Here is a 24,035-nt window from a genome sequence, read left to right on the forward strand (position 1 = left end):
CTGCCTGTTGTAGCATCTGGGGAGTGAACCAGCGGAGGGAAGACCTCTCTCTGTGTAGCTCTGCCTTTCAAATAAATAAATAAATCTTTAAATAAGAAAAGCCAAACCCAACCCCATACATCTAGTGTGCTCTGTACACATCATCCTACAATTTATACAGCTATTAACACTGATGGATTCCCTTACATAAGTAAATTTAAGGGTCTTTTTAGACATCCAACTTTTTTTAGTGAAGCATTTTTTCCAACTTATTTTTTTTCAAACACATAATGTATCCAGGTGATAAAAACGCAAAAGGCACACAGTACAGTGTACAAAGAGTCTCCTTCCTGCCCATATCTCTCCTGCACCCAGCTTCTCTCACTGGAGGAAATCACTACTACCAGCCTCCCACAGGCAAAGCCCATCATGCTGCCTCTACTGACAGGCATGTGCGACCACCACCAGGGCTTACCTTGTACTTCTCATAGACGATTGGGACACTGAACACCAGCAGTTCCGCTGTAAGACATGATCATGGGCCATGTAAGTGTCTGTGAGGCGATCACAAAGGCTCCAGATGCAAAGCAACACGTTTTCCCTCATGAGATGCAGGAAAACAAATCTTTCCCCAAATAAGCAATCCTGGCTAGAGCTCCCATTAGGGCAAGTAGGTAAAGAGAGCTAATTTAGGGTACTACTTAAAAGCCCTCTAGGTTCACAGGTTGCCTTCTTTGTACCATACATAATTTCCAAGTTAAAAAAAAGGTTACTATAAATAAAATCCTCATATTTAAACCAAAATCTGGATAACTCTCCTTTTCTTTCAGCTGTCTGGATTTTTACTTATAATTGGAACCATTTAATAAGTCCATGACCACAAACACAGGTTCCTCCAGTATCTGTTTCAGAATCTCTGCATTTTAAAGGCTGGGCTGGGGCTGGTGTTACGGCCTAGTGGGTAAAGCCGCCGCCTGAGACTTCAGCATCCTGGCTACCTGGGGAGTGAAGCAGCAGATGGATACACCTTTCTCTGTAACTCTTCCAAATAAATTAAAAAAAAAAAAAAAAGGAGGAATGAGTGGAACCATGCTGGACATCTCTTCATTCTTATTTTTACAAATCACTTTAAAGGGCATGAAGATATTTTCCTTCCACCTTACCTAGAATCAGAAGGGTGATTCCATTAAAAACAGCACCAACATAGGTCATCAGCCACATGAAGACAGCCAGCTGTGAAGGCAAACATCAGAGGGTTACATGGGAATAACCACAAGAAAAATTCAAGTTAACTCATTCCACTCGCCTCTAGTTCCTTAAGGCCGCACAGACACAGTGATACATGGCATAGGCAACTCCACAATGAAACCTTCCCCACTTGTACACATCTGAGTGGGTGAGAGAATTCTGTGGTTTTCTTAGGTCTGAAGACAGATGGCAACTGCCCCGCTGCCCATCATGTTACCACTGTTCGATGCCCACCCTCCAGGAGGGAGTACCTTTATTAATGCTCTTCATTTTTTTCTAAAGATTTATTTATTTATTTGAAAGGCAGAGTTACAGACTGAGGACAGACACAGAGGAGGGAGATCTTCCATCTGCTGGTTCACGCCCCAGATGGCTGTATCAATGGGGCTGGGCCAGGACAAAGCCAGGAGCCAGGAGCTTTCTCCAGGTTTCCCACACCATCGTCCACTGCCTTCCCAGGTGCATTAGCGGGGAGCTGGTCTGGAGGTGGAGCAGCTGGGATTCCGACTGGTGCCCACGTTGGATGCCAGTGCTGCAGGCCATGGCTTTAACCCAAGGTGCCACAGCGCCGGCCCTTCCTCTGTTCATTTTTTACAGGCTAAGACAGTGTGTATTTGTTTTTGTCTGATAAAGCCGCATGTACTGTTTTCCTTCTGAATTATAACCTCGTCTCTGGTCTTGGGACTAAGAAAATGATATCCCAAAGTGAAAGCCTCAGAAGCGAGTTTCCTTCTGACCTTTGCTTTCTTGCCCCCTTTCTCCCTGACAAGGCAAGCCATGGGAACTAGAATTTTTTTCCCACAAGGTGGGGCAGACCCTAGAATCCTCTTCCCCAATGCCAGCCATAAAACTTAAGACAATTACTCTATTTTGCACCTTTCTTTCTCTCTTGGAGCTAGCAAGCCATAAAGGAGTTCTCTGATCGGGATGGGCATTTGGCGCAGTGGTGAAGATGTTGCTTGGCATGACTGCATCCCATGTCAAGAGTGCCTGGGTTTGAGGGGCCAGCGCCATGGCGCAGTGGGTTAATCCTCTGCCTGTGGCACGGGCATCCCAACGGGTGCTGGTTCTAGTCCCGGCTGCTCCTCCTCCAATCCAGCTCTCTGCTGTGGCCTGGGAGGGCAGTGGAAGATGGCCCAAGTGCTTGGGCCCCTGCACCCACGTGGGAGACTGGGAAGAAGCACCTGGCTCCTGGCTTCAGATCAGCGCAGCTCTGGCTGTTGCGGCCATTTGGGGAGTGAACCAATGGACAGAAGACTTTTCTGTCTGTCTCTCCCTCTGTCTGTAACTCTACCTCTTAAATAAAAAAAAAAAAAAAAAAAAGTTTATTTATTTATTTATAAGGCAGAGTTTACAGAGAGCCCTCCCCCATCACATACACGAGGCAGAGGTCCACTCCTCAAATGGCTGCAACAGCTGGAGCTGGCCATATCCAAAGCCAGGAGACAGGAGCTTCTTTAGGGTCCCATGTAGGTGCAGGGGCCCAAGGGTCTGGATGGAAGTGGAGCAGCCGAGACTTGAACCAGCTGCTTTATCCACTATGCCACAATGCCAGCCCTAGCTCTGCTTCTGATTCCAACTTCCTGTTAATACACACTCTAGGAGTCAGCAGGTGATAGCTCAAGGACTTTGGGCCCTGCTACACCCAAGGACCTGGACAGGGTTTCCAGCTCCCGAATTTGGCCTGCTTAATCCAGCTCTGGGCATTTGGGGAATAAACCAGTGGATGGAAGATGGAAGAGCTCTTTCTGACTTTCAAATAAATTGGTTATTTTTTAAAAACCTTCTGACCTTTGTTTAATAGGCCTTTTTTGGTCCAATCTCTTTACTCAACATAGCTGTCCCAGCTTCAGTGAACACAAGCATAAGGATGGAGAAACCATCCTGGGTCTCTCAGTCTTCATTCTGAAGGCTCCCATGTCACGAAAAACTATAATCAAATGCATCTGTCATGCTTCTGTCTTGTTGACCTTTTATTATAGAGGGGTTGGCCATAACCCTGCATGGGGGGCAGGAAACCTACCGAGTTTTCTCAGCAATACCACCAGAACCTGCACATGTGACTGACCTTCAAGGAGTCAACCAGATCTTCCACCAGGAAGAGACGAATGATGAGTTTCAGAGCCCTGTTGATGTGCACCATGGCGGCATTCATGTAATTGTGGAAGGCTTCTGAGGACAGGGTGATGTCCACATCCAGGTAGGCTCTTCCCAAGGAAGAAACAACAGTCACACGTTTGACACGGAAAAAGATTTTCTGTCAGCACAGCAGCCCTAGGCAGTGCTTTCCAGACCTGAAGGGACATTTCTGGCTGCCGTGGGAAGGAAACGCTACTGTCGGTTAGGAGGAAAGGAGGGCGGACGTCTGCATGGGACAGGACAGGCACGACGGCAACCAGCTGCCCTGCACTCTGTGGCACAGCTGCCGCCTCAGGAAGGTGAACTGACTTACAGCTCAGAACCCAGAACACATACAGTCATTTTCTCCATATTTACAACACATCCTGAATTTTCTAAAAATATTTCTATGATAAAACTTACATTAAATTTTTTTAAAATAAAGTTTTTTACTGTTTTGGAAAATTACATCTTATTGGTGATTATACATGCAGGTACAAGTTTATGACTTATTCATTATATATTTTTGGTATTGTCATGTCCAAGTAATTGAATACTGACTGAAACACCTTACAAATGCTTTCTGTTATCACATCTTTCTGTTATAATTGACCTATTTATTTAAAATGTAGATAGATTACACTACTTATGAATTTAATTTCTATATGAACTTCATTTCATACAGTTCTATATGATAAGGAGGCAGAACAACATTTGTTGACAAACCAGGAGGGTGGAGATGTGGGGTCTGACAGGTTCTGAAAACCACACCAAACCCGAGGCCCCAGTTCTGTCCCAGAGGTCCCATGCGCTGCTGACCTGCCCATACACTCAGCGTGTACTGGGTGCCTGCTGCCTGGCAGAGACTGCTCGGTGCTGGGATGTCAAACAGGTGAAGACTGTTTTTGCCTTAAGAGGCTCACAGTCTTGTGGGGAAACAGAATAGTGACAGACATACTTCCCTTCCGATCAAGAGAATATTTACTACCAACCAAAGAGTTTTAAAAACCAGAGGTTGTAGTTACTACAACTGAGTAGACAAACGTGGTTAAGCCTCCAGTGTCATGCAAAAGCGGGGGGGAGGGGGGGATTAAGATACCTGCGCTTGCTGAAAAACACTATAATTTATTTGCTCATTCATTTGATAACTACTGATTTGTTAAAACTAATTGGCAATACATGTTCTTTCTTTCCTCCCAGAAACCTTTGATTTAAGGTATCCAAACTTCACGTCCAAACTTCACGCATTTCATAAATACAACTTCAGGAACACAGTGATTCTTCCCACCGTACCCACTCCCACCCTTCTCCCTCCTCCCTCTCCTGTTCCTATTCTTATTTTTTACTAAGATCCATTTTCAATTAACTTTATACACATAAGATCAACTATACACTAAGTAAAGAGTGCAACAAATTGTATGAAAAAATAAAACCTTGTTCCTGAACAGTCGAGGCAAGGGCTGTTCAAAGTCATCCCATCTTGCAGTGTCAATTTCACTTCTATAGATGACCTTTTAGGTGCTCTATTTTGCAATGTCACATATATGGTTTATGTTTATTTTCACCAAGAGAAAATACAAGGGCCAGAGCAGCAGCCAGAAACCTGTTCGGCTGTAGTCCTCAGAGGTCACAGGAGGGGTTCCTTCTCTGTGAAAAAGCCTTTTAAAAAACTGTCAACTGGACTGGTTGCTTTTTGTTGTGGAGTTTTTTAAGTTGCTGATGTATGCAGGATATTAATCTTTTGTTGGATAGGTGGTTCACAAATAAATGACCAACAAATATATGAAAAAATGATCAAAATCAGTAGCCATCAGACAAATGCAAATCAAAACCACAATGAGGTATCACCTCACCCCGGTCAGAATGGCTAAAATCCAGAAAGTAACAAATGCTGGCAAGGACACAAAGGGAAACACTTATTCACCATTGGTGGGAATGTAAATTAGGACAGCCACTGTGGAAAACAGTGTGGAGATTTCTTGAAAAACTAGGAACAGACTTGCCGTATGATCCAGGAATCCCACTCCTGTGTATATACCCAGAAGACTTGAACACAATGTATCAAGAGATACTTGAACTACAGTGTTTATAGCAGCACTGATCCCAATAGCTGAGATTTGGAACCAACAAGGCGTCCACCATCAGATGAATGGATAAGGAAAGTGTGGTTTATATACACAATGGAATACTATTCAGCCATAAAAAGACTGAAATTCTACCATTTGCAGCAAAATGGATGCAACTGGAGAACATTATGTTGAGTGATGTAAGCTGGACCCAGAAAGACAAATACTGCATGTTCTCCCCTATGTGTGGGAGCTAAAACTTAAAAACAAACAAACAAAAACAAAACAAAACAAAACAAAGAAATGTCTGTGTGATCCAGTATTGCTGCAAATATAGTTTTGTAAAACCCTGTTTTATACCTTTGTCAAACCAATGGTTAAGAATATTATACTACTATAGTTTTAATGATCTGTGATTACTTTAAAATTTACTGTATATGGGTGACATGGTCATTTTTCCATTCAATTATTATTTATAGCCATTATCTATGTTCCCACTAAACTAAGGTCTTTTTGTTTTTTACTTGTTAAATCTCTTATTTGGTGAAGTAATAAACCTTTTCACTGTAACATAAATTTAAAATGTTACCTCAAAAACTAAATTAAAAAAAGGATAAGAAGGAGAGAGGAAGGGAATATAATTATGTTCTTAGAGTTGTTATCTACAAATATTGTGTGTTAAAAAACAATTAAAAATTAAAATAAAAGCATTAAAAAAAACTCCATCAGCTGCTACTATAATGTAAACATTTTCTGTGGCCCAACATTCTGCAGAGGAAAAGCATGAAAAACACGTAATGTGAAAGTGAGAGCACACCCAGAGAAGCTAGAATCACGTCTTAGACGTGCGGGACCCGCCGACCTGCCTGTGGTATCAAGCAAAGTAAAGCGCTAAGGAGAAAATGAGGAGGAAGACCAGGAGTAACCAGCCTGGGTTCCGGTACCACTAAGAGCAAGGCCTCAACAGCAAGATTTCAAAGTCGCTTCAAGACTTACCTATCTGGGGCATCCCCACGTGCCTGGGACGCCATCTGAGTGCTGTCCCTGGCGCTCTGCTTTCCCTACCCTGCCCAGAAATGTCAAGTCCTTTTTGGACTCGACATGTGAGTCTCTAGTTTGTCAAAAAGTTCTTACTTCCTAATTCAGCTGCTTCTAAGAAGACCTCAAGGTCTCTAACTGGGGGTTCACACCCCTGCTCAGCTGTACTGGACCCAGTAATTCTTCATGTGTAGCTAGGTCAAGTTTTGGACCTAATCAGCCTCAGCAAACCCCTCTGCTACAACATGCAGTGTCACTCGAGATACTCCAACTCACTTGAACGGATGGCCTTCTTCTGACTTCTGCACAGCTTGGATGACAGACTTGTAGACCCTGAAGCTGATGGTGACAGACAGAAGAGCCAGGATGAGGTAAGAAACCACACTGATAACGCTGAAGGCTGCCAGGGAGAGCAGCATGATCAGCGTGGTGCCAAAGACAAAGCCAGTCTTCTTCACGTCTCGCCAGAAAATCAGATCGTGCACTGCCAAAGGAAAAAGGAAAGGAGGTTATAAGAACAGCTGCCAGCCACCAGGCCAGGACTGCTCCCCAGCTCCGGGAGCACCTGGGGCACAGATCCAGGCATATCTCACTTATCAAAGCTAAATTAAAATGCGCAAACTGGGATGTGGGCTACCCAGCTGGAGTTCCCAGCCCCTGGCCTCAGTCTGGCCTAGTCCTGGCTGTTGCAGGCAACTGGGAAGTGAAGGAAAACAGACCAGCCTCTATCAGCATCAGTTACAGCGAAACATCAGTTTCCGTGTTAGTCTGAGGAGAAGCCAGGAAGGATGATGGGTAGGAAATCATACAATTATCTAAACCATAATGCTTCTGAAAGTGAGGGCACTATTAACAATTACGTCAGGAAGTTGAATTTGCACTTCAGTCCATTAAAAGGACATGTCGGCACTAACAGCCCTACTGCGAGCTCCCTTACTTGGCCGAAGAAGGGCTTTGTAGCTAGAGACACAGGGGCTTGAGTTGTGGTATTTCTAACTACATCACTTTAACCTTCCCAAGCCTCCACATTCTTCTTCTTTTTTTTTTTTTTTGACAGGCAGAGTGGACAGTGAGAGAGAGAGACAGAAAGGTCTTCCTTTTTCCGTTGGTTCACCCTCCAATGGCCTCTGCAGCCGGCGCACTGCGCTGATCCAAAGCCAGGAGCCAGGTGCTTCTCCTGATCTCCTGCGGGTGTAGGGCCCAAGCACCTGGGCCATCCTCCACTGCACTCCCTGGCCACAGCAGAGAGCTGGTCTGGAAGAGGGACAACCGGGACAGAATCCGGCGCCCCGACCGGGACTAGAACCCGGTGTGCCGGTGCCACAAGGCGGAGGATTAGCCTAGTGAGCCGCGCCCTCTGGGGCCGGCGCGTGGCGCAGCAGGTTAATCCTCCGCCTGTGGTGCCAGCATTCCATATAGGTGCTGGTTCTAGTCCAGGCTGCTCCTCTTCCAATCCATTTGGGGAGTGAACCAATGGATGGAGAACCTTTCTCTCTGTCTTTCCCTCTCACTATCTGAAACTCTACCTCTCAAATAAATAAAAATAAAATCTTAAAAAAGAAAACCCTCTAAAACCACTATCTGAAGCCTAGCCTTGGTGGAGCCAAAGGAACTTAACTTGAGATCAAGAAAACACTAAGAAGACACCAACTGTATCAGAGCAACATCGCCGGCTGGAGACTCTGGTCAGGGAACACGACTTACTAAGGAAGAGGTATTACGGTCCTGAAAGGAAACTGGGACCCAGCTAGTGATGCTGCAAAGGCGAGAGAAAACCGGGAGGCAGGGGAAGGCGCTGTGGTGCAGTGGGTTAAGCTGCTGCTTGGATGCCCAAATGCCATACTGAGTGCCAAGTCCCACCTCTGCTTATTTTTCTTTTCTTTTCTTTTCTCTTTTTTCTTTTTTCTTTTTGACGGGCAGAGTTAGAGAGAGAGAGAGACAGTGACAGAGAGAAAGGTCTTCCTTTTCTGTTGGTTCACTCCCCAAATGGCCACTACGGCTGGCGCGCTGTGGCTGCCGATCCGAAAGCAGGAGCCAGGTGCTTCTCCTGGTCTCCCATGTGGGTGCAGGGCCCAAGCACTTGGGCCATCCTCCACTGCCTTCCCGGGCCACAGCAGAGAGCTAGACTGGAAGAGGAGCAACCGGGACAGAATCCGGTGCCCCAACCGGGACTAGAACCTGGGGTGCTGGCGCTGCAGGCGGAAGATTAGCCAAATGAGCCGCGGCGCCGGCTCCACCTCTGCTTCTGATCCAGCTTCCTGCTAATGTGCACCCTGGGAGGCAGCAAATGATGTCTTAAGTACCGGGGTCTCTACCACCCATGTGGGAGACCTGGATGAAATTCTTGGCTAATTTTTAAAAAAGATTTATTTACTTGAGAGGTAGAGTTACAGACAGAAAGAGGGAGAGAGAGAGAGAAAGGTCTTCCATCTGCTGGTTCACTCCCCAAATGGCTCCACCAGCCCAGGGCTGGGCCAGGCCAATGCCACAAGTCAGGAGTTTCTTCCAGGTCTCCCACATGGGTGCAGGTGCCCAAGCACTTGGGCCATCTTCTGCTTCCAGGCGCCTTAGCAGGGAGCTGGATTGCAAGTGGAGCAGCTGGGAATTGAACAGGTGCCCTACATGAAACGCCAGCACTGCAGGCGGCAGCTTTACTCATCTTACCACAGCGCTGGCCCCTTAAATATCTGCTTATTTTCATCTACTTGAAAGTGTGAGTCTTGTTGCAGTTATTGGGGTTGTGTTTCCATTGCTGGGGTTGTGTTACAGTTGTTGGGGCCCTGTGACAGCTACTGGTGTGGTGTTACATCCAATTCTGGCTTTCTTTCATTGTTTTGGGTCCCTCAGCCGATTTTTGGCTTCTTAATCGGCAATTTCCTAAATTTTTTCTGGGTCTGAGTTTGTTTTGCCTTCTTCGTTTCCTGTGAGTGACTGGGGGTGAGGGCTGGAGCAGGAGAGTGATCTTCCAATCACTGGTTCACCCCCCACCACACGGCCACACCAGCCAGGGCTGGGCCAGGCTGAAACCAGGAGCCCAGAACTCCATCCTTGTCTCCCAGGTGTGGGGCCCAAGCCTTGGGCCGTCATCTGCTGCCTCCTAGGATGCATTAGCAGGAAGCTGGATTGAAAGCAGAATAGCCGGGACTTGAACCAGGTACCCTAAGATGGGATGCAGGTGACCCAAGCAGCGGCTTAACCCCAAGCACTATAATCCCCGCCCCATGGCTCCTGGTTTCAGAATCAGCAGGTTCACTGTGTGTCTGAGTCCCAGAACCATGTCAGAGTTCCGGGGCTACAAGAACCGTTTCAACACAGATTGCTGAGGGTCACTGTCATGATGCCCTGTGTCTTGGAGCTGAAACACTGAGCACCAGTATCACTTGGACAGCATTTCTACCTGAACCTTAGAACCTGAATCTCACGAGAAAATACCTAAGCAATTCAGCCAGGGAAACGGTCTAAAACACAGCTGACCTCTTCTCTTTAGAAATGTCAATGGTGTAAAACGCAAAGGCTGAAGGCCTTTTTTAGATTAAAGAAAGTAAGGAGAAATGGTAACATGTAAATGCAAAGTGTGATCCCAGACTGGATCCTGGATAAAGGGGTTAAAAATATCTAAAAAGACACCCTGGGACAACTGAGAACATTTGAATGAGGCGGGAGTTAAGGACATGGGTAGTCATGGGGGTCAAGATGCGATCTGGGACGCCTGCATTCTGTATCTGAGTACTTGAGTTCCAGTCCAGCTCTGCCCCCAATTCTAGCTTCTGTGCACCTGGGAGGGTGGCAGGTGATGGCTCAAAGTAGTTGGGTCCCAGCTAGCCTCATAGGAGACATGGACTGCATTCCCAGCTCCTGTCTCCTGGTTATTACTGGTTTTGGGGGAGTGAAAAAGCAGATGGGAGATCTCTCTATCTTTCAAAGTAAATAATTAATCTCAAAAAATTTACAGGGGTAGAGAGGCTGGATATTTGTAACTAACTGTTAAATGAGTCACAAAAAAGCATGTTTCTATACTGGAGAGGAGGGGTGGATATAGCAGATAAGGTCAAAAGTTAACAAGTGGTAAAACAGAACAAAGTTGCATGGCTTTTATTTTTAATATAATATTTACAATTCTTTGAAATTATTTCAAGACAGAAAAGAAAGAAGAGAAAAGAAAGGAAAGAAAAAAGCTTACAGAACAAGGCTGGAGCCCAGAAACAAAAGGACCTTAATGTCTCAGAGAAGGAAAAAGGAATAAAGAAGACATACCTTAAACGCATATTAGAATTTTCTACTTTTGTGCAAATTAGAAAAAGCCACCCTGTCCCATGAACTTTACTGCCACCTGCTGGAAAATTTTTATAAGAAATACTCAAACCTACTAGGATGACACGTTGAGTAACATCCCCTAGAGGTGTGCAGTGTACAACCTGCACAACAGTATAGAAGGCTCTGGGCTCAGCGTTTTAAAGTAAATGGTGGAATTATAGTCTAGGTGAGAAGGGGGACTTAGGGAATGAAAGCAAACTGAGGAAGAGCTTGGAAAAGATGGTCCGACACATCCAACTTCACAGCTTGCTCCTTCACTTTATCCAGGTCCTGGTCAGGGGATATTTGCTCAGAGACGGACTGTCCTATCAAATACCCCTGCATTCTCATCACTGTCTCTTCAGAGCACCTATCTATCAGCTGGGGCTGGCATTGTGGGACAGCGGGTTAAGCCACCACCTGTGACGCTGGCATCCCACGTGAGCACTGGTTCAACGCGCCTGGGAAGGCAGTGCAACATGGCCAAGTAACTGAGGCCTTGCCACCTATGTGGGAGACCTGGATGGAGTTCCAGGCTCTTAGCTTCAGCTGGGCCCAGCACTGGCTCTTGTGGCCATTTGGGGAGTGAACCAGTGGGTGGAAGATCTCTCTCTCTCTCTGTGTACCTTTCCCTTTCAAATAAAATAATAAAAAAGGAACACCTTTCAGTTTATTTATTTGTTACAGGTTCATATATGTGTTAGTGAATGCTCAAACATGGGCCACACTAATGACCAAGTAGCAGCATAACCACAGCTTTCGGCTGTCTCCAGGTAATCCCTCTCAACCAATCTATGAGCTTGGAAGGATTCTGAGTTCAGAATGCCAAAGAAGGAAACTGACATGGTCTTTGGAAACTTCCTTTGCGATCCCCTGGGAAAGAGGAGGATAAAAATATGAGGAAGAAGCGAGGCAAGGGGCAGTTGCCAAAGTTTAAAACAAGAAGCCGTGAGGACTCAGTTCCGGCTCACTTCACAACCAGGAGTCCAACAAGAGACGGCAATCGTTCGCTTCCATGGGACTTTCCCTTTTCTACTTCCATTCATCTGTTCTGCTTTTCTTTTTTTCAGAGGTACAGAGAGGGACAGAGCTCCTACATTGTGGTTCACTTCCCAAATATCCACAATGGAGAATGCAATCCAGGTTTCCCATGTGGACTGCAGGAATCCAATCAGTCGAGCCGTCATGGCTGCTCCCCGGGTCTGAATGAGCAGGAAGATGGGAGTCAGGAGCAGGTACTGATCCGGGATGCAGATGTCTTCTTTTCTCCTTATAATTTACATTTATTTTATACTGAATGTATTCCCAAGTTTTTGCTTCTTTAGTTTCTTCTGGGATCTTTTTCTTCTGTGACATCCCCTGTTCTGGTTTAGGAACAATCTGTTTGTCTTCAGTGAGGATTGTCTCAATTTGACACGGGGAGCTCACGCATGGGTTAATCCGACCACGGGCTTCGTAGGGCGGCGGCGCACGTTGGGAGCTTTGTTCACTTGGATGTGTTCAATGACCACAGAATCTACATCCAGACTCTGCAGCTCAGCATTACTCTCTGCATTTTTGAACATGAGCAACAGTGGCGCTGTGGCACAGCAGGTAAAGCCACTGCCTACAGTGCCGGCATCCCATATGGGCACTGGTTCTAGTCCTGGCTGTTCTAGTTCCGACCCAGCTCTCTGCTATGGCCTGGAAAAGCAGAAGATGGCCCAAGTGCTTTGGCCCATGCACCCACATGGGAGACCTGGAAAAAGCTTCTGGCTTCTGATTGGCACATCTCCAGCTGTTGTGACCATTTGGGGAGTGAACTAGCAGATGGAAGACTTTTCACTCTCTCTGCCTTTCAAAACAATAAACAAACTTTAAAAAAAAAATCTGTATATATGAAATACCTGAGGGGCTGATGCTGTGGCATAGCGGGTAAAGCTGTCGCCTGTAGTGCCAGCATCCCATATGGGCGCCAGTTCAAGTCCCAGCTGCTACACTTCTGATTCAGCTCTCTGCTATGGCCTGGGAATGCAGTGGAAGATGGCCCAAGTCCTTGGGCCCTTGAACCCTCATAGGAAGACTGGAAGGAAGCTCCTGGCTTCGGATAGGCGCAACTCCAGCTGTTGCAGCCAAATGAGGGGTGAATCAGCGGATGGAAGATCTCTCTCTCTCTCTCTCTCTGCCTCTCCTCTCTCTGTGTAACTCTAACTTTCAAATAAATAAATCTTTTAAAAGTACTTGAAATTTGTTCACATTAAAAAATAAATAAAAACCGTGCGACAGAAAGTCGGCACTTTCTGTGTGCCACTGACCCTGTGTCCAACCCCACTGCTTGGCCTAGGCACACCAACTCCACCACTGTACTGCAGGAATAGCTCAGATTGCTTCTTTAATGTGACATCTTTCAGGTATTTGGTGGCTTTTCAGATATGCCTACCCTTGATGGCCTGGGCAGTTTCTTGGGTATTCTTGAAGTGAATATGAAGATGTGAACCTCTTGATTTGCATGATTTTGTGGGGTTTTCTGGGTCAAGTGAGTAGGAAACCATTTTTGCAGATCACCAAGACACCAGACCTCTGGAGTTGCAAGTCAGCATGGACTACAAGCTGCCTGTGCTGCTGCCTGCATAGGGGCCCTGCCACCCCCATTCCTACCCATCATGTCCATCTGCAGGCAGCAGAGGCTGGCTGGTCCTGGAGCCCAGAGGTCTTCATCACTAGGCCAAATATCTACTCCACGTTCCTTATTTGTTGATGTGTTCTTTTTCCTTCCCCACCCTTCTCTTCTTTAAGATTTGTTCATTTGAAAGGCAGAGTGACACAGAGAGAAGACACACACATACATACACACAGAGATAGATAGACAGACAGACAGACAGACTTTCCATCTGCTGTTTTACTTCCCAGATGGCTGCAACAGCCATGTTGGGGCTAGGCTGAAGTCAAGAGCCTGGACTCCATCCTGGTCTCCCATGGGGTGGCAGGGTCCCAAGTACTTGGGCTATCTTCCGCTGCCTTCCCAGGCACAATGCAGGAAGCTGGATAGAAGTGGGGTAACCAAGACTCACACTAACACTCTGATATGGGATGCTGGTGTTGCAAGCAGTGGCTTAACCCGCTGTGCCATAATGCTGCCCGTTTTCTTTCATCAAGTTTTACTAAATGCCTGTTATGTGTCAGGTTAGTGTTGGGAACTGGAAGAACAACATACACGTGAATAAGGCAAACAAGACCTTTCTATTCCAGTGAGGAAGAAAGGTAATGAATAACAAAATCAACCACTGGTAACAGAGGTCCCCATGATGAGAATGAGGTATGTGGACACATGTACTACTTTACACAGGTGGTCAAGAGAAGCCTCTGAGGAGCTGGCAGGAAACAGCATTGCAAGGAGCTGGCAGAGCAAGCGCTGTGGTTAACGCCCTGGCCTGAAGTGTCGGCATCCATATGGGTGCTGGTTCAAGTCCCTGCTGCTCCACTTTTTTTTTTTTTAAATGTTTATTAATTTTTTATTTATTTTATTTTATTTTATTTTATTATTATTTTTTTTTTTGACAGGCAGAGTGGACAGTGAGAGAGAGAGACAGAGAGAAAGGTCTTCCTTTGCCGTTGGTTCACCCTCCAATGGCCGGCGCGGCCGGCGCGCTGCGGCCGGCGCACCGCGCTGATCCGATGGCAGGAGCCAGGAGCCAGGTGCTTTTCCTGGTCTCCCATGGGGTGCAGGGCCCAAGCACCTGGGCCATCCTCCACTGCACTCCCTGGTCACAGCAGAGAGCTAGCCTGGAAGAGGGGCAACTGGGACAGAATCCGGCGCCCCAACCGGGACTAGAACCCGGTGCGCCAGCGCCGCTAGGCGGAGGATTAGCCTAGTGCCTGCTGCTCCACTTCTAATCCAGCTCCTGCTATGGCCTGGGGAAACAGTAGAAGATGGCCCAAGTGCTTGGGCCCCTGCACCCATGTGGAAGACCTGGAAGAAGCTCCTGGCTCCCGGCTTCGGATCGGCGCAGTTCCAGCTGTTGTGGCCAACTGGGGTGCCAGGCACAAGGATGGGCTAAATGGCATGACACAAGGCTGTGGAGGCCAGCAGGGACTCAAGTACTTGGGCCATCTTCCACTGCTTTCCCAGGCGCAATAACTAGGAGCCAGATGGGAAGTGGAGCAGCCAGGACTTGAACCGGCACTTATAGGGAAGCCCATCTTGCAGGTGGTAGGTTAACCTGCTATGCCACAATGCCGGCTTCATACATGATCTATTACTTTTAAAACAGGACACTGAACACTTAACTGCTAAATAGCAAATGGACTGGGGAGAGGCAAGAGTGCAGGCCGGAAGACCCCTAGAAAATCAATATGGAGGTTCAAGCAAGATAAGGACCAATATAACAAAATCAACTGTATTTCCATATACTAGTATTAACCAAAAATTGAATTAAAATAGCACAAAATATGAAATACTTAGGTATAATCCTGATAAAAAAGACTTATATACTAAAATCTGCAAAACATGTCTGAGATAAACTAACAAAGACATAAATTAATAGACAGCACTACAGTTTTCAATGAGCTGGAAGATTCAAAATTGCTAAGATGATCACTGTCCGCAGGCTGGCCGGTAATTCTTTGTAATTCCAATCACAATTCTAGGAGACATTTTTTGTAGAAATGGAAAATCTGATTCTAAAACTCTTATGGAAATGCTAAGGACCTGGAAGAGACAAAACAACTTTAGAAAAGAACATTAGAGGACTAATTTCAAGATTTCTATAATGCTGCCATTATCAAGAGGGTGTGACCCTTGCTTACAGATGACAGAGCAAAAAAAAAAAAAAAAAAAAAAAGGTGTGTGTGTGTGTTACTCTGTTAGCACTACGATCTGACAGAATGGAGGGTAAGGGATAAAGTGCAACACAGCTCTAGCCGTTGCGGCCAACTGGGGAGTGAACCATCAGATGGAGGACCTCTCTCCTCTCTGTGTAACTCTGACTTTCAAATAAATAAATAAATAAATCTTAAAAATAAAAAAAGGGGCCAGTGCCACTGCTCACTAGGCTAATCCTCTGCCTGTGGCGCTGGCGCCCTGGTTTCTAGTCCCGGTTGGGGTGCTGGATTCTGTCCCGGTTGCTCCTCTTCCAGTCCAGGTCTCTACTGTGGCCCGGGAAGGCAGTGGAGGATGGCCCAAGTGCTTGGGCCCTGCACCCGCATGGGAGACTGGGAGGAAGCACCTGGCTCCTGGCTTCGGATCGGCGCAGCATGCCTGCTGCAGCGGCCATTTGGGGGGTGAACCAATGGAAGGAAGACCTTTATCTCTCTGTCTCGCTCTCTCACTAACTCTGCCTGTCAAAAAAAAAAAAAAAAAAAAAAAAAAAGAAAAAAGAAAAGAAAAGAAAATCGTTCTACTATTTACTTGGTAACCTAAGACAGAAATATGGAAACAGGGCTCACTCTTCCTTCTACCTCATCTCCTAAAAAATACTGTAGCTGAGTAAAGTCTACCTTCTTGAATCTATCACAGGAAAATAAGATCTTAATTTTGGTTCATTTTCAATGGAGATTCCTAAACCTTTTTGTGTCCAGAAGGTACTTAATATGAGCAGGTTATTTAGAGAAGACTGCCCAAGCAGTGGCTCTCAGCTGGATGGGACAGTTCCGCTCCATCAACAAACTGCTGCTTCCCTCGAAATTCTGAGATGCCTCAAGTGCAGAATCGCAGCCCAGAAGAGCCACCGCTTGACTGGGAGCACCCTCTGCTGTGGGTGTGCTGGAACAGAAGACCACCACTGACAGCCAGGGGGCTAACCAACCGCCACCAAGTGAATGATCTCACACTTGTATGAAAGAGTCAAAATATACCAAAGTAAACTCATTTTTTAATTCTACTTCTGAGATAGGACAAAACCTTGGCTAATTTCTCCCTCAAAGCCTAAAGGGAGCTGACCCAAGCTAGTTCAGTGCTTTCTGAGAAAATGAAAGTTCTCAGAAGAGCAAACCCAACACAACCTTACATTTCAGGCTTTATTACCTAACACTTATTTTCATTTCAAAGATCCGTGACAAAATGTTTAAATCGTGAGATAAATTAGTTTGCCTATTATGCCTTTTTATTAACATTTTAATACCTGATCCAGCTGCCTCTTATGACTTTTAAGTATTAAAATCAGTAATTTCTGTTACCTTAATTATTGTGCTGGAGGCAGATGAAGTGTTGTATTTACCAAGAATGTTTATGTTGCTGACAGAATTAAGATCGACTCCTTTTTTATTTTCCAAGCCTCTGTAATGAGGCCATATTATTTCTGTTTTAAAAACTAATGCTGGGGCTCGCACTGTGGCTTAGTGGGTAATACTGCTGCCTGCAGTGCCGGCATCCCATATGGGTGCTGGTTCTAGTCCCGGCTGCTCCACTTCCAATCCAGCTCTCTGCTATGGCCTGGGAAAGCAGTAGAGGATGGCCCAAGTACTTGGGCTCCTGCACCCACGTGTGAGATCCAGAAGAGATTCCTGGCGCCTGGCTTCGGATCAGCCCAGCCTCAGCTGTTGTGGTCATTTGGCAAGTGAACCAGCAGATGGAAGATTTCTCTCACTCTCAGTTTCTCCTTCTCTTTCTCTCTGTAACTCTGCCTTTCAAATAAAGTAAATCTTAAAACAAAACCCAAAACCTAAATGCTGTCTCCCACCCATATTACAGTACCTACATTATACCAACAGAGGGCACTCATACATCCTGTGCCAATCCGAACAGCAGTAAACGGTGCTGGCTGCCTACCCTTTTACTATCGACTCTGGGGGAAATTCTTCATTTGACCAACTTCAGCCATTTCCAAAGGTTAACTGAATTTAATATACCCTTCCAAGTATACATATCAAAGGTAGAAAGGGAAGGCTGTTCAAATGCTTATTCTTAAAAAATAAATGTGAAATTCTTTCACAACTTACTCAGCTTTAACTTCATAAAAAACAAACAAACAAACAAAAAAAAAAAAAACAAACAAAACTCACCCAAAAGGCAGAGGGAGAAAGAAGGAGACACAGAGTGTTATCTTTCATCCGCTGGGTCACTCCCCAAATGGCCACAAATGGCCACAGCTGGACCAGGCTGAAGCCAGGAACCAGGAACTTCATCCAGGTCTCCCACATGAGTGCAGGGGCCCAATCACCTGGGCCATCCTCTATTGCTTTCCAAGCACATTCGCAGGGAGCTGGACAGAAAGTGTAGCAGCTGGGACTTGAATCAATACCCATGTAGCATGCCAGCACCACAGGTAGCAGCTTTACCCACTATGCCTCAGTGCTGGGCCCAAATAAGTAAGCCATTAAGAGAAGTCAATATACAAAATTTGAAGAAAATTTCTAAGAAAATGTAAACTTGCCTGTACTAACTACAAGGAAAAAGAACCAACCTTTGTGACTACAAAATGGGAACTGCTCTTTAGTAACAGGCAAACAGGCAGGTTTTAAAAATATGAACAACTAATATATGTAAAAGAAAAAGATGAAGAGGTTTTCATACAGGCTTTTTTTGGGGTGTTACTTTCACATTAAAAGTTACAATAATAAATGAAGCCACTTTTTGAATTGCAAAGGTATCAGATGATGTGTCTGTAAATTCAAATTTGAAATGGGTTAATAGTCTACTTACTACAGATTTACCCTTAACCAAAGAAATTCCCCTCAAAATGGCCCACAGAGGTCACTGGCAGAACATGTGCAGTCACTGGCAAACACAGACACACATGCTTTTCGCCACAAATGAGTCTGGCAGCAGGCCAAAGAAATTTGTGGGAACCCCTTTCAAACTAACATTCCTCCCAGACTCTCAGAAAAAATAGTTTCTTGTTCATTAAAATAATCTAACATCCCCTTTGCCCTCAATTTCAGTTTTATAAAGCACAGAAAACAAAATGGCATTGATTACCACTCCCCAAATGAATAGTTGGGTGGCTGTGAAAGTGTGAACTTTTGACCTTAGTTATCTAAAGAATATAATTAAGACAACAAATGCAATGCTGAATCATTCTGAAATGGAGAGAGACACAACACTCTGGCTTTCATTTTTCTTTTATCCTTTTCTTTCCTATTAGACCCAGCTGGGTTTTTGTATGCGCTGGATCACTACGAACTTTATCAATTAAGGAACAGTGCTTATTTAAGCCTCCAGAAGACATCAGATCCAATCTAAACTTAAACTGAACACTAGTTAATTGCTAATGATAATGAAAGTTCAACTAAATTTAAAAAGTGATTTAATATCCTTTGCGCATCCTTATTTCTAATTCAGCATTCTATGCTACAATGGTAGGATCATAACAGCATGTATTGCCACACTGATTATGTTCTTCCAAAAAAGCCACCAGTCTCTAAAATCTTTATCAGTAATTGGCAAGAAAAACATAAAAAGCAAAGAAAGTGTTAGATAATGCACATATCCTTGGTTTTGGAAATCTTAATCTTTTTCCTTAGCAACTCTATAGGGTTTTTCTCATGGACACAATGGGCTTACATATATATGTATAGGAACCACACCTAGATTTTAGCATGAAAGCCTTGTTTCTACTTTTTATTGTGGTACAATGTATCCAGTTCAGTGACATTCGTTACACTCAGATTGTTATGCAGGCTATCAAATTATAATATCATATGGATATTAATGATATAATTAATGATAATATCATATGGATATTATCACCACTATCCATGGAACTTTGATATACAACGGCTTAAGTATGTATCCACTCCTCAGTCTATCTTTCATGCACTTCAAAGCACACTGCAGGTATTAGGAAATCTACTTCAGCTTCCAAATCATTAAACTAAAGTTCGACTGGTTTAGTGTTTTTCTTTTGATGCAAAATTGGCATGGAGTGAAACACATAATACATTAAGTTTGAACACACGCACACACCTACATAAGTCTCTCAGGACACAGGGTGTTACTGTCACCCCAAAAAGCTCCCTCATGGTTCCTTGACAGAGGCAACCACAGTTGATTTTTCTCTCTCCATTAAGCAGTCTGCATGTTCTACATTTCACATAAATGTAATAATGCAAAATTATTCATTTGGTCCTGCTTCTTTTACAAGGCATCATTTTCGAGATTCACCGTCCTGATGGGGGTACCAGCAGATAGCGCTGTCACGGGTTATCTAGTCTCTAACTGTTGGACAACAGGATTCTGAGCTTTGGGATACTAGGGACGAAATGAGTATGAATATGAGTACAGACAATTCCAGGAACTGAATTCTACCAACAACCAGTGAGCCTGGAAGAGGTCTCACGAGACTGAAACCCTGACTTAGATCTGGTGACTTCTGAATTATACTCTATTTCGATCCAGCAAAACCTGGAACAGAGGAGTTAGCTAATGCACGCTGGAGCCCTGACCCAGGGAAACTCTAAGATAATGTATGTGTTGCTTTAGGTTGCCATCTTCCACTCCTTTCCCAGGCCATTAGCAGGGAGCTGGATCAGAAGTGGAGCAGCAGAGACTTGAACAAGCTGGCGTCACAGGCAGAGGCTTAGCCCACTATGCTACAGCCCAGCCCCAGAAGGGAGGAAGAAAAGGAGGGATGTACCAGATCTGTGATGGTGGTTACCTCTGGGGAGGGGGGAAGGAAGTGGATCAGGTGCTAATCAAAAGGTTCTTTAGTCTGTAAATAAATATGACCACCAATACTGTCAGCTGTTATGCTGATTCTGCACATACAAGTAGAAAAAAGTCCCTGTACTTTTCTCTCTAGTTTTTCCATTCTTCACAAAACCCTCCAACTACAAAACTTCACTGTGTAATAGTCTATTGTAATGTTATGCTATAACATACTCAACCAGTCTCTAACTGTTCTAACACTGAGATATCAGCCACTATCATAAACGGTACCACATGAACATTTTTGTTGTACTGGTGGATATAAATTTATTTTCTTAGGGGCCGGCGCTGTGGTATAGTAAGTTAAGCCTCTGCCTGCACCTCTGGCACTAGCATCCCATATAGGTGCCAGTTCATGTCCCGGCTGTTCCTTTTCTGATCTAGCTCTCTACTAATGGCCTGGGAAAGCAGTGGAAGATGGCCCAAAGCGCTTGGGCCCCTGCACTTGTGTGGGAGAACCTGGAAGAAGCTCCTGGCTCCTGACTTTAGATCAGCCCATTTCTGGCTGTTTTGGCCATTTGGGGAGTGAACCAGTGGGTGGAAGACCTCTGTCTGTAACTCTACTTCTCAAATAGAAAATCTTTGTAAAAAATTAAATTTCTTTTCTTAAAATAAATTCCTAGAAACAAAATTGATAGGGAATTTGAAATCTTTATTATATTTTGCCTAACTGGCTCAGAAAGTTTTTTTTTTTTTTTTTTTTTTTTTTTTTTAAAGATTTATTTTATTGGGGCTGGCGCTGTGGCATAGCAGATGAGGCTACTGCCTGCAGTGCCGGCATCCCATATGGGCACCAGTTTGAATCCTGGCTGCTCCACTTCCCCATCTGGCTCTCTGCTGTGGCCTGGGAAGGCAGTGGAGGATGGCCCAAGTCCTGGGGGCCCTGGCCTTGGATTGGTACAGCTCCGTCTGTTGTGGCCATCTGGAGAGTGAGCCAGTAGATGGAAGACCTCTTTCTCTCTCTGCCTCTCCTTCTCTGCGTAACTCTTTCAAATAAATAAATAAATAAATAATCTTTAACAAATATTTATTTTATTTATTTGAGAGAGTTACAGAGAGAGGGGTCTTCTATATGCTGGCTCACTCCCCAAGTGGCCAGGAAGGCTGGAGCTGAGCTGATCTGAAGCTAGGAGCCAGGAGTCTCTTCCGGGTCTCCCAAGTGGGTGCAGGAGCCCAAGGACTTGGGCCATCCTCTACTGCTTTCCCAGGTGCATTAGCAGGGAGCTGGGTTGGAAGTGAAGCAGCTGGGACTTGAACTGGTACCCATATGAGATGCCAGCGCTGCAGACCAGAGCTTTAACCCACTGCGCCACAGCACCAGCCCCAGAAAAGTTTTAACAATTTGCATACCTGTCACCACGCTATATTCCTATTTCCTTCTATTCTTGCCCATATAAATACTAAAACTCAAAAACTATATTCACCAAATTAGTGTGAGATGCAATCTAATTTTTCTCCCAAACTATTCGAGAATTTCAAACCATAATTACAGAGCAACTAATTATCTAATATCACACAGGTTTCACCACAAACTGGTATATAACATAAAACAACAGAAGATAAAATGTCATTTCCCCCCATTGTGTCTCTTTCGCCTATCTCCCACAACTACTTCAGGGAGAACGTATTTGCAGAACTGCTATTAATTTTAAGAATGGAAGATGACTCAGATATACTTACTTAAGAGTGATTGCTTCTTGGCTTTTTGACTAAGATCAAATGTATTTAAAATGGATATATTTTACTGAAATAGTTCACATTTTAAGAGATTTATTCATAAAGTAAGAGAATTTTTTAAAGTTTTCTATTTTGGAAAATGCAAAGGAAGGCCTTTCAACTTCATGGTCTAATTATACGAGTCTTCTTTAATTAGAATCTAAAAATACCTACTGATCACAGAATTTGGTCAGTGACAAATACCCTGAACTTCCATAGCTCTTACTAGATTAAATAACTCAGTTAACAATTACTGTTAATTAGTATTTACTCAGTACTTTGCTTTACTACAACACTGTAAAGGAAGACAAAATAATTATCATCACCATATGAACAAGTAGCTGAACCAGTTAGGCTACTTGTTTAAGGTCACAGTACAACAGGAATTTGCCATAATTAGACCCTGGAGTTTTTGTAGCTTAATTCCTGTAGGCCTCACCACTCAAAGTAACTACCTGTAACAATTATGACAACTCAGGAAGAAATCTAGAATGTACTCAAGCCAAAGAAACGTGTTATTGAAGATCATTTACTGCAACATCCTTATTTTACAGATAAGGAAACTGAGGCCACCAGAGATTATGGAATTGCTTAAAGTCATACTTCTAGGCACAGAGAAGCAAGAATTAGAAGCCAGCACTCCTCATTCCAAGTTCAATGAGCTTCGATAATAGAGTATTAACAGTTATCCTTGGTTGATACTGCAAAACTCTGGGTTCATCAAAAAGCCTTTATGTTTTCACTGACAATTACCAACATATCATGCATTCAACAAATTATCCAGTACTACTATGTGCCAGGCCCTGTACTTGATGCTAAATTTGACTGGATATTTACTATGTACTAGGCACTACCTCAACTGCATTTTCATACTTAATCATTACAATAATATTATAAAGCTAAGTATAATTATTTCTATTTTGAAGATTAAAATTTAGTAAAATTAGGTAATCTGTGCAGGTTCTTCAGTAAGGAAATACAATTATAAAAAGTAAATGGTGGGGCCGGCGCTGTGGTACAGTAGGTTAAAGTCCTGGCCTGCAGCATCAGCATCCTACTAAATAGGAGCCAGTTTGAGTCCTGGTTGCTCTACTTCCAATGCAGCTCCCAGTTAATGTGCCTGGGAAAGCAGTGGAGGATGGCCCAAGTTTTAGGGCCCCTGCACCCACATGCAAAACACAGAGGAAGCTCCTGGCTTCAGATTGGCTCAGCTCTGGCTTTTGCGACCTTTTGGGGAGTGAATCAGCAGATGGAAAAATCTCTCTGCCTCTGCCTCTCTGTAACTCTGGCTTTCAAATAAATAAAATAAATCTTAAAAATAAAAAAGTAAATGGTATAAACAAACAAAATCATTTTATCATTATATGTATTACAACTCCATGTATGGTTTCATTTGAAAAAGATCTAAAGTCAAAAATGTCTGATGCTTGGGGAGATTGTGGTACAGTGGGTTAAGTTGCTACTTGGGATACTTGCATCCCATATAGTATGTCTGGTTTAAGTCCCAGCTATTTGGCTTCCATTTCAGCTTCCTGATTTTAATGCACACCCTGGGAGGCAGCAAAGGATAACCCAAGTACTTGAGTCTCTGCCACTCACATGGGAGACCTGGATTGAGTTCTGGGCTTGTGGCTTTGGCCTGGTCCAGCCCCAGCTGTTGTAGACATTTGGGAATTGAACCAGTGATGGAAAATCTCTTTTTTGCTGTTTTTCAAATTAAAAAAAAAAAAAAAAAAAAAAAAAAAGGTTTAATCCCCATATAGCACCCAACACTGATCATATAGTAAATACAGAACTTGGCATGAGATTAGATGCTGGATGCCCCTTGTGGAAGGCTTTAAATATCCTATTAAAAACATTTATTTATTTGAAAGGCAGACTGACAAAGAGAAATGAAGAAAGAGAGATGAGACACACAGAGAGAGAGATCAATTTTCCATCTGTTGGTTCACTCC

General features: G+C 44.2%; 1 protein-coding gene across 4 annotated transcripts in view; it reads right to left on the reverse strand.

The window, feature by feature from the left end:
* The window catches only part of RTN3 (reticulon 3), a 55,467-nt gene that overhangs the window by 3,564 nt on the left and 27,868 nt on the right, over nt 1-24,035 (reverse strand). For all 4 annotated transcript variants that reach the window (XM_070069238.1, XM_051833073.2, XM_051833075.2 and 1 more), the window contains 4 exons: nt 6,726-6,933; nt 3,296-3,434; nt 1,143-1,212; nt 455-501 (listed from right to left, as the gene is read on the reverse strand). In XM_070069238.1, the coding sequence (XP_069925339.1) occupies nt 455-501; nt 1,143-1,212; nt 3,296-3,434; nt 6,726-6,933 (464 nt within the window). The remainder of the gene's footprint in view (nt 1-454; nt 502-1,142; nt 1,213-3,295; nt 3,435-6,725; nt 6,934-24,035) is intronic.

Source organism: Oryctolagus cuniculus, chromosome 1, assembly GCF_964237555.1.
Source record: "Oryctolagus cuniculus chromosome 1, mOryCun1.1, whole genome shotgun sequence".
Taxonomy (NCBI): Eukaryota; Metazoa; Chordata; class Mammalia; order Lagomorpha; family Leporidae; genus Oryctolagus; species Oryctolagus cuniculus.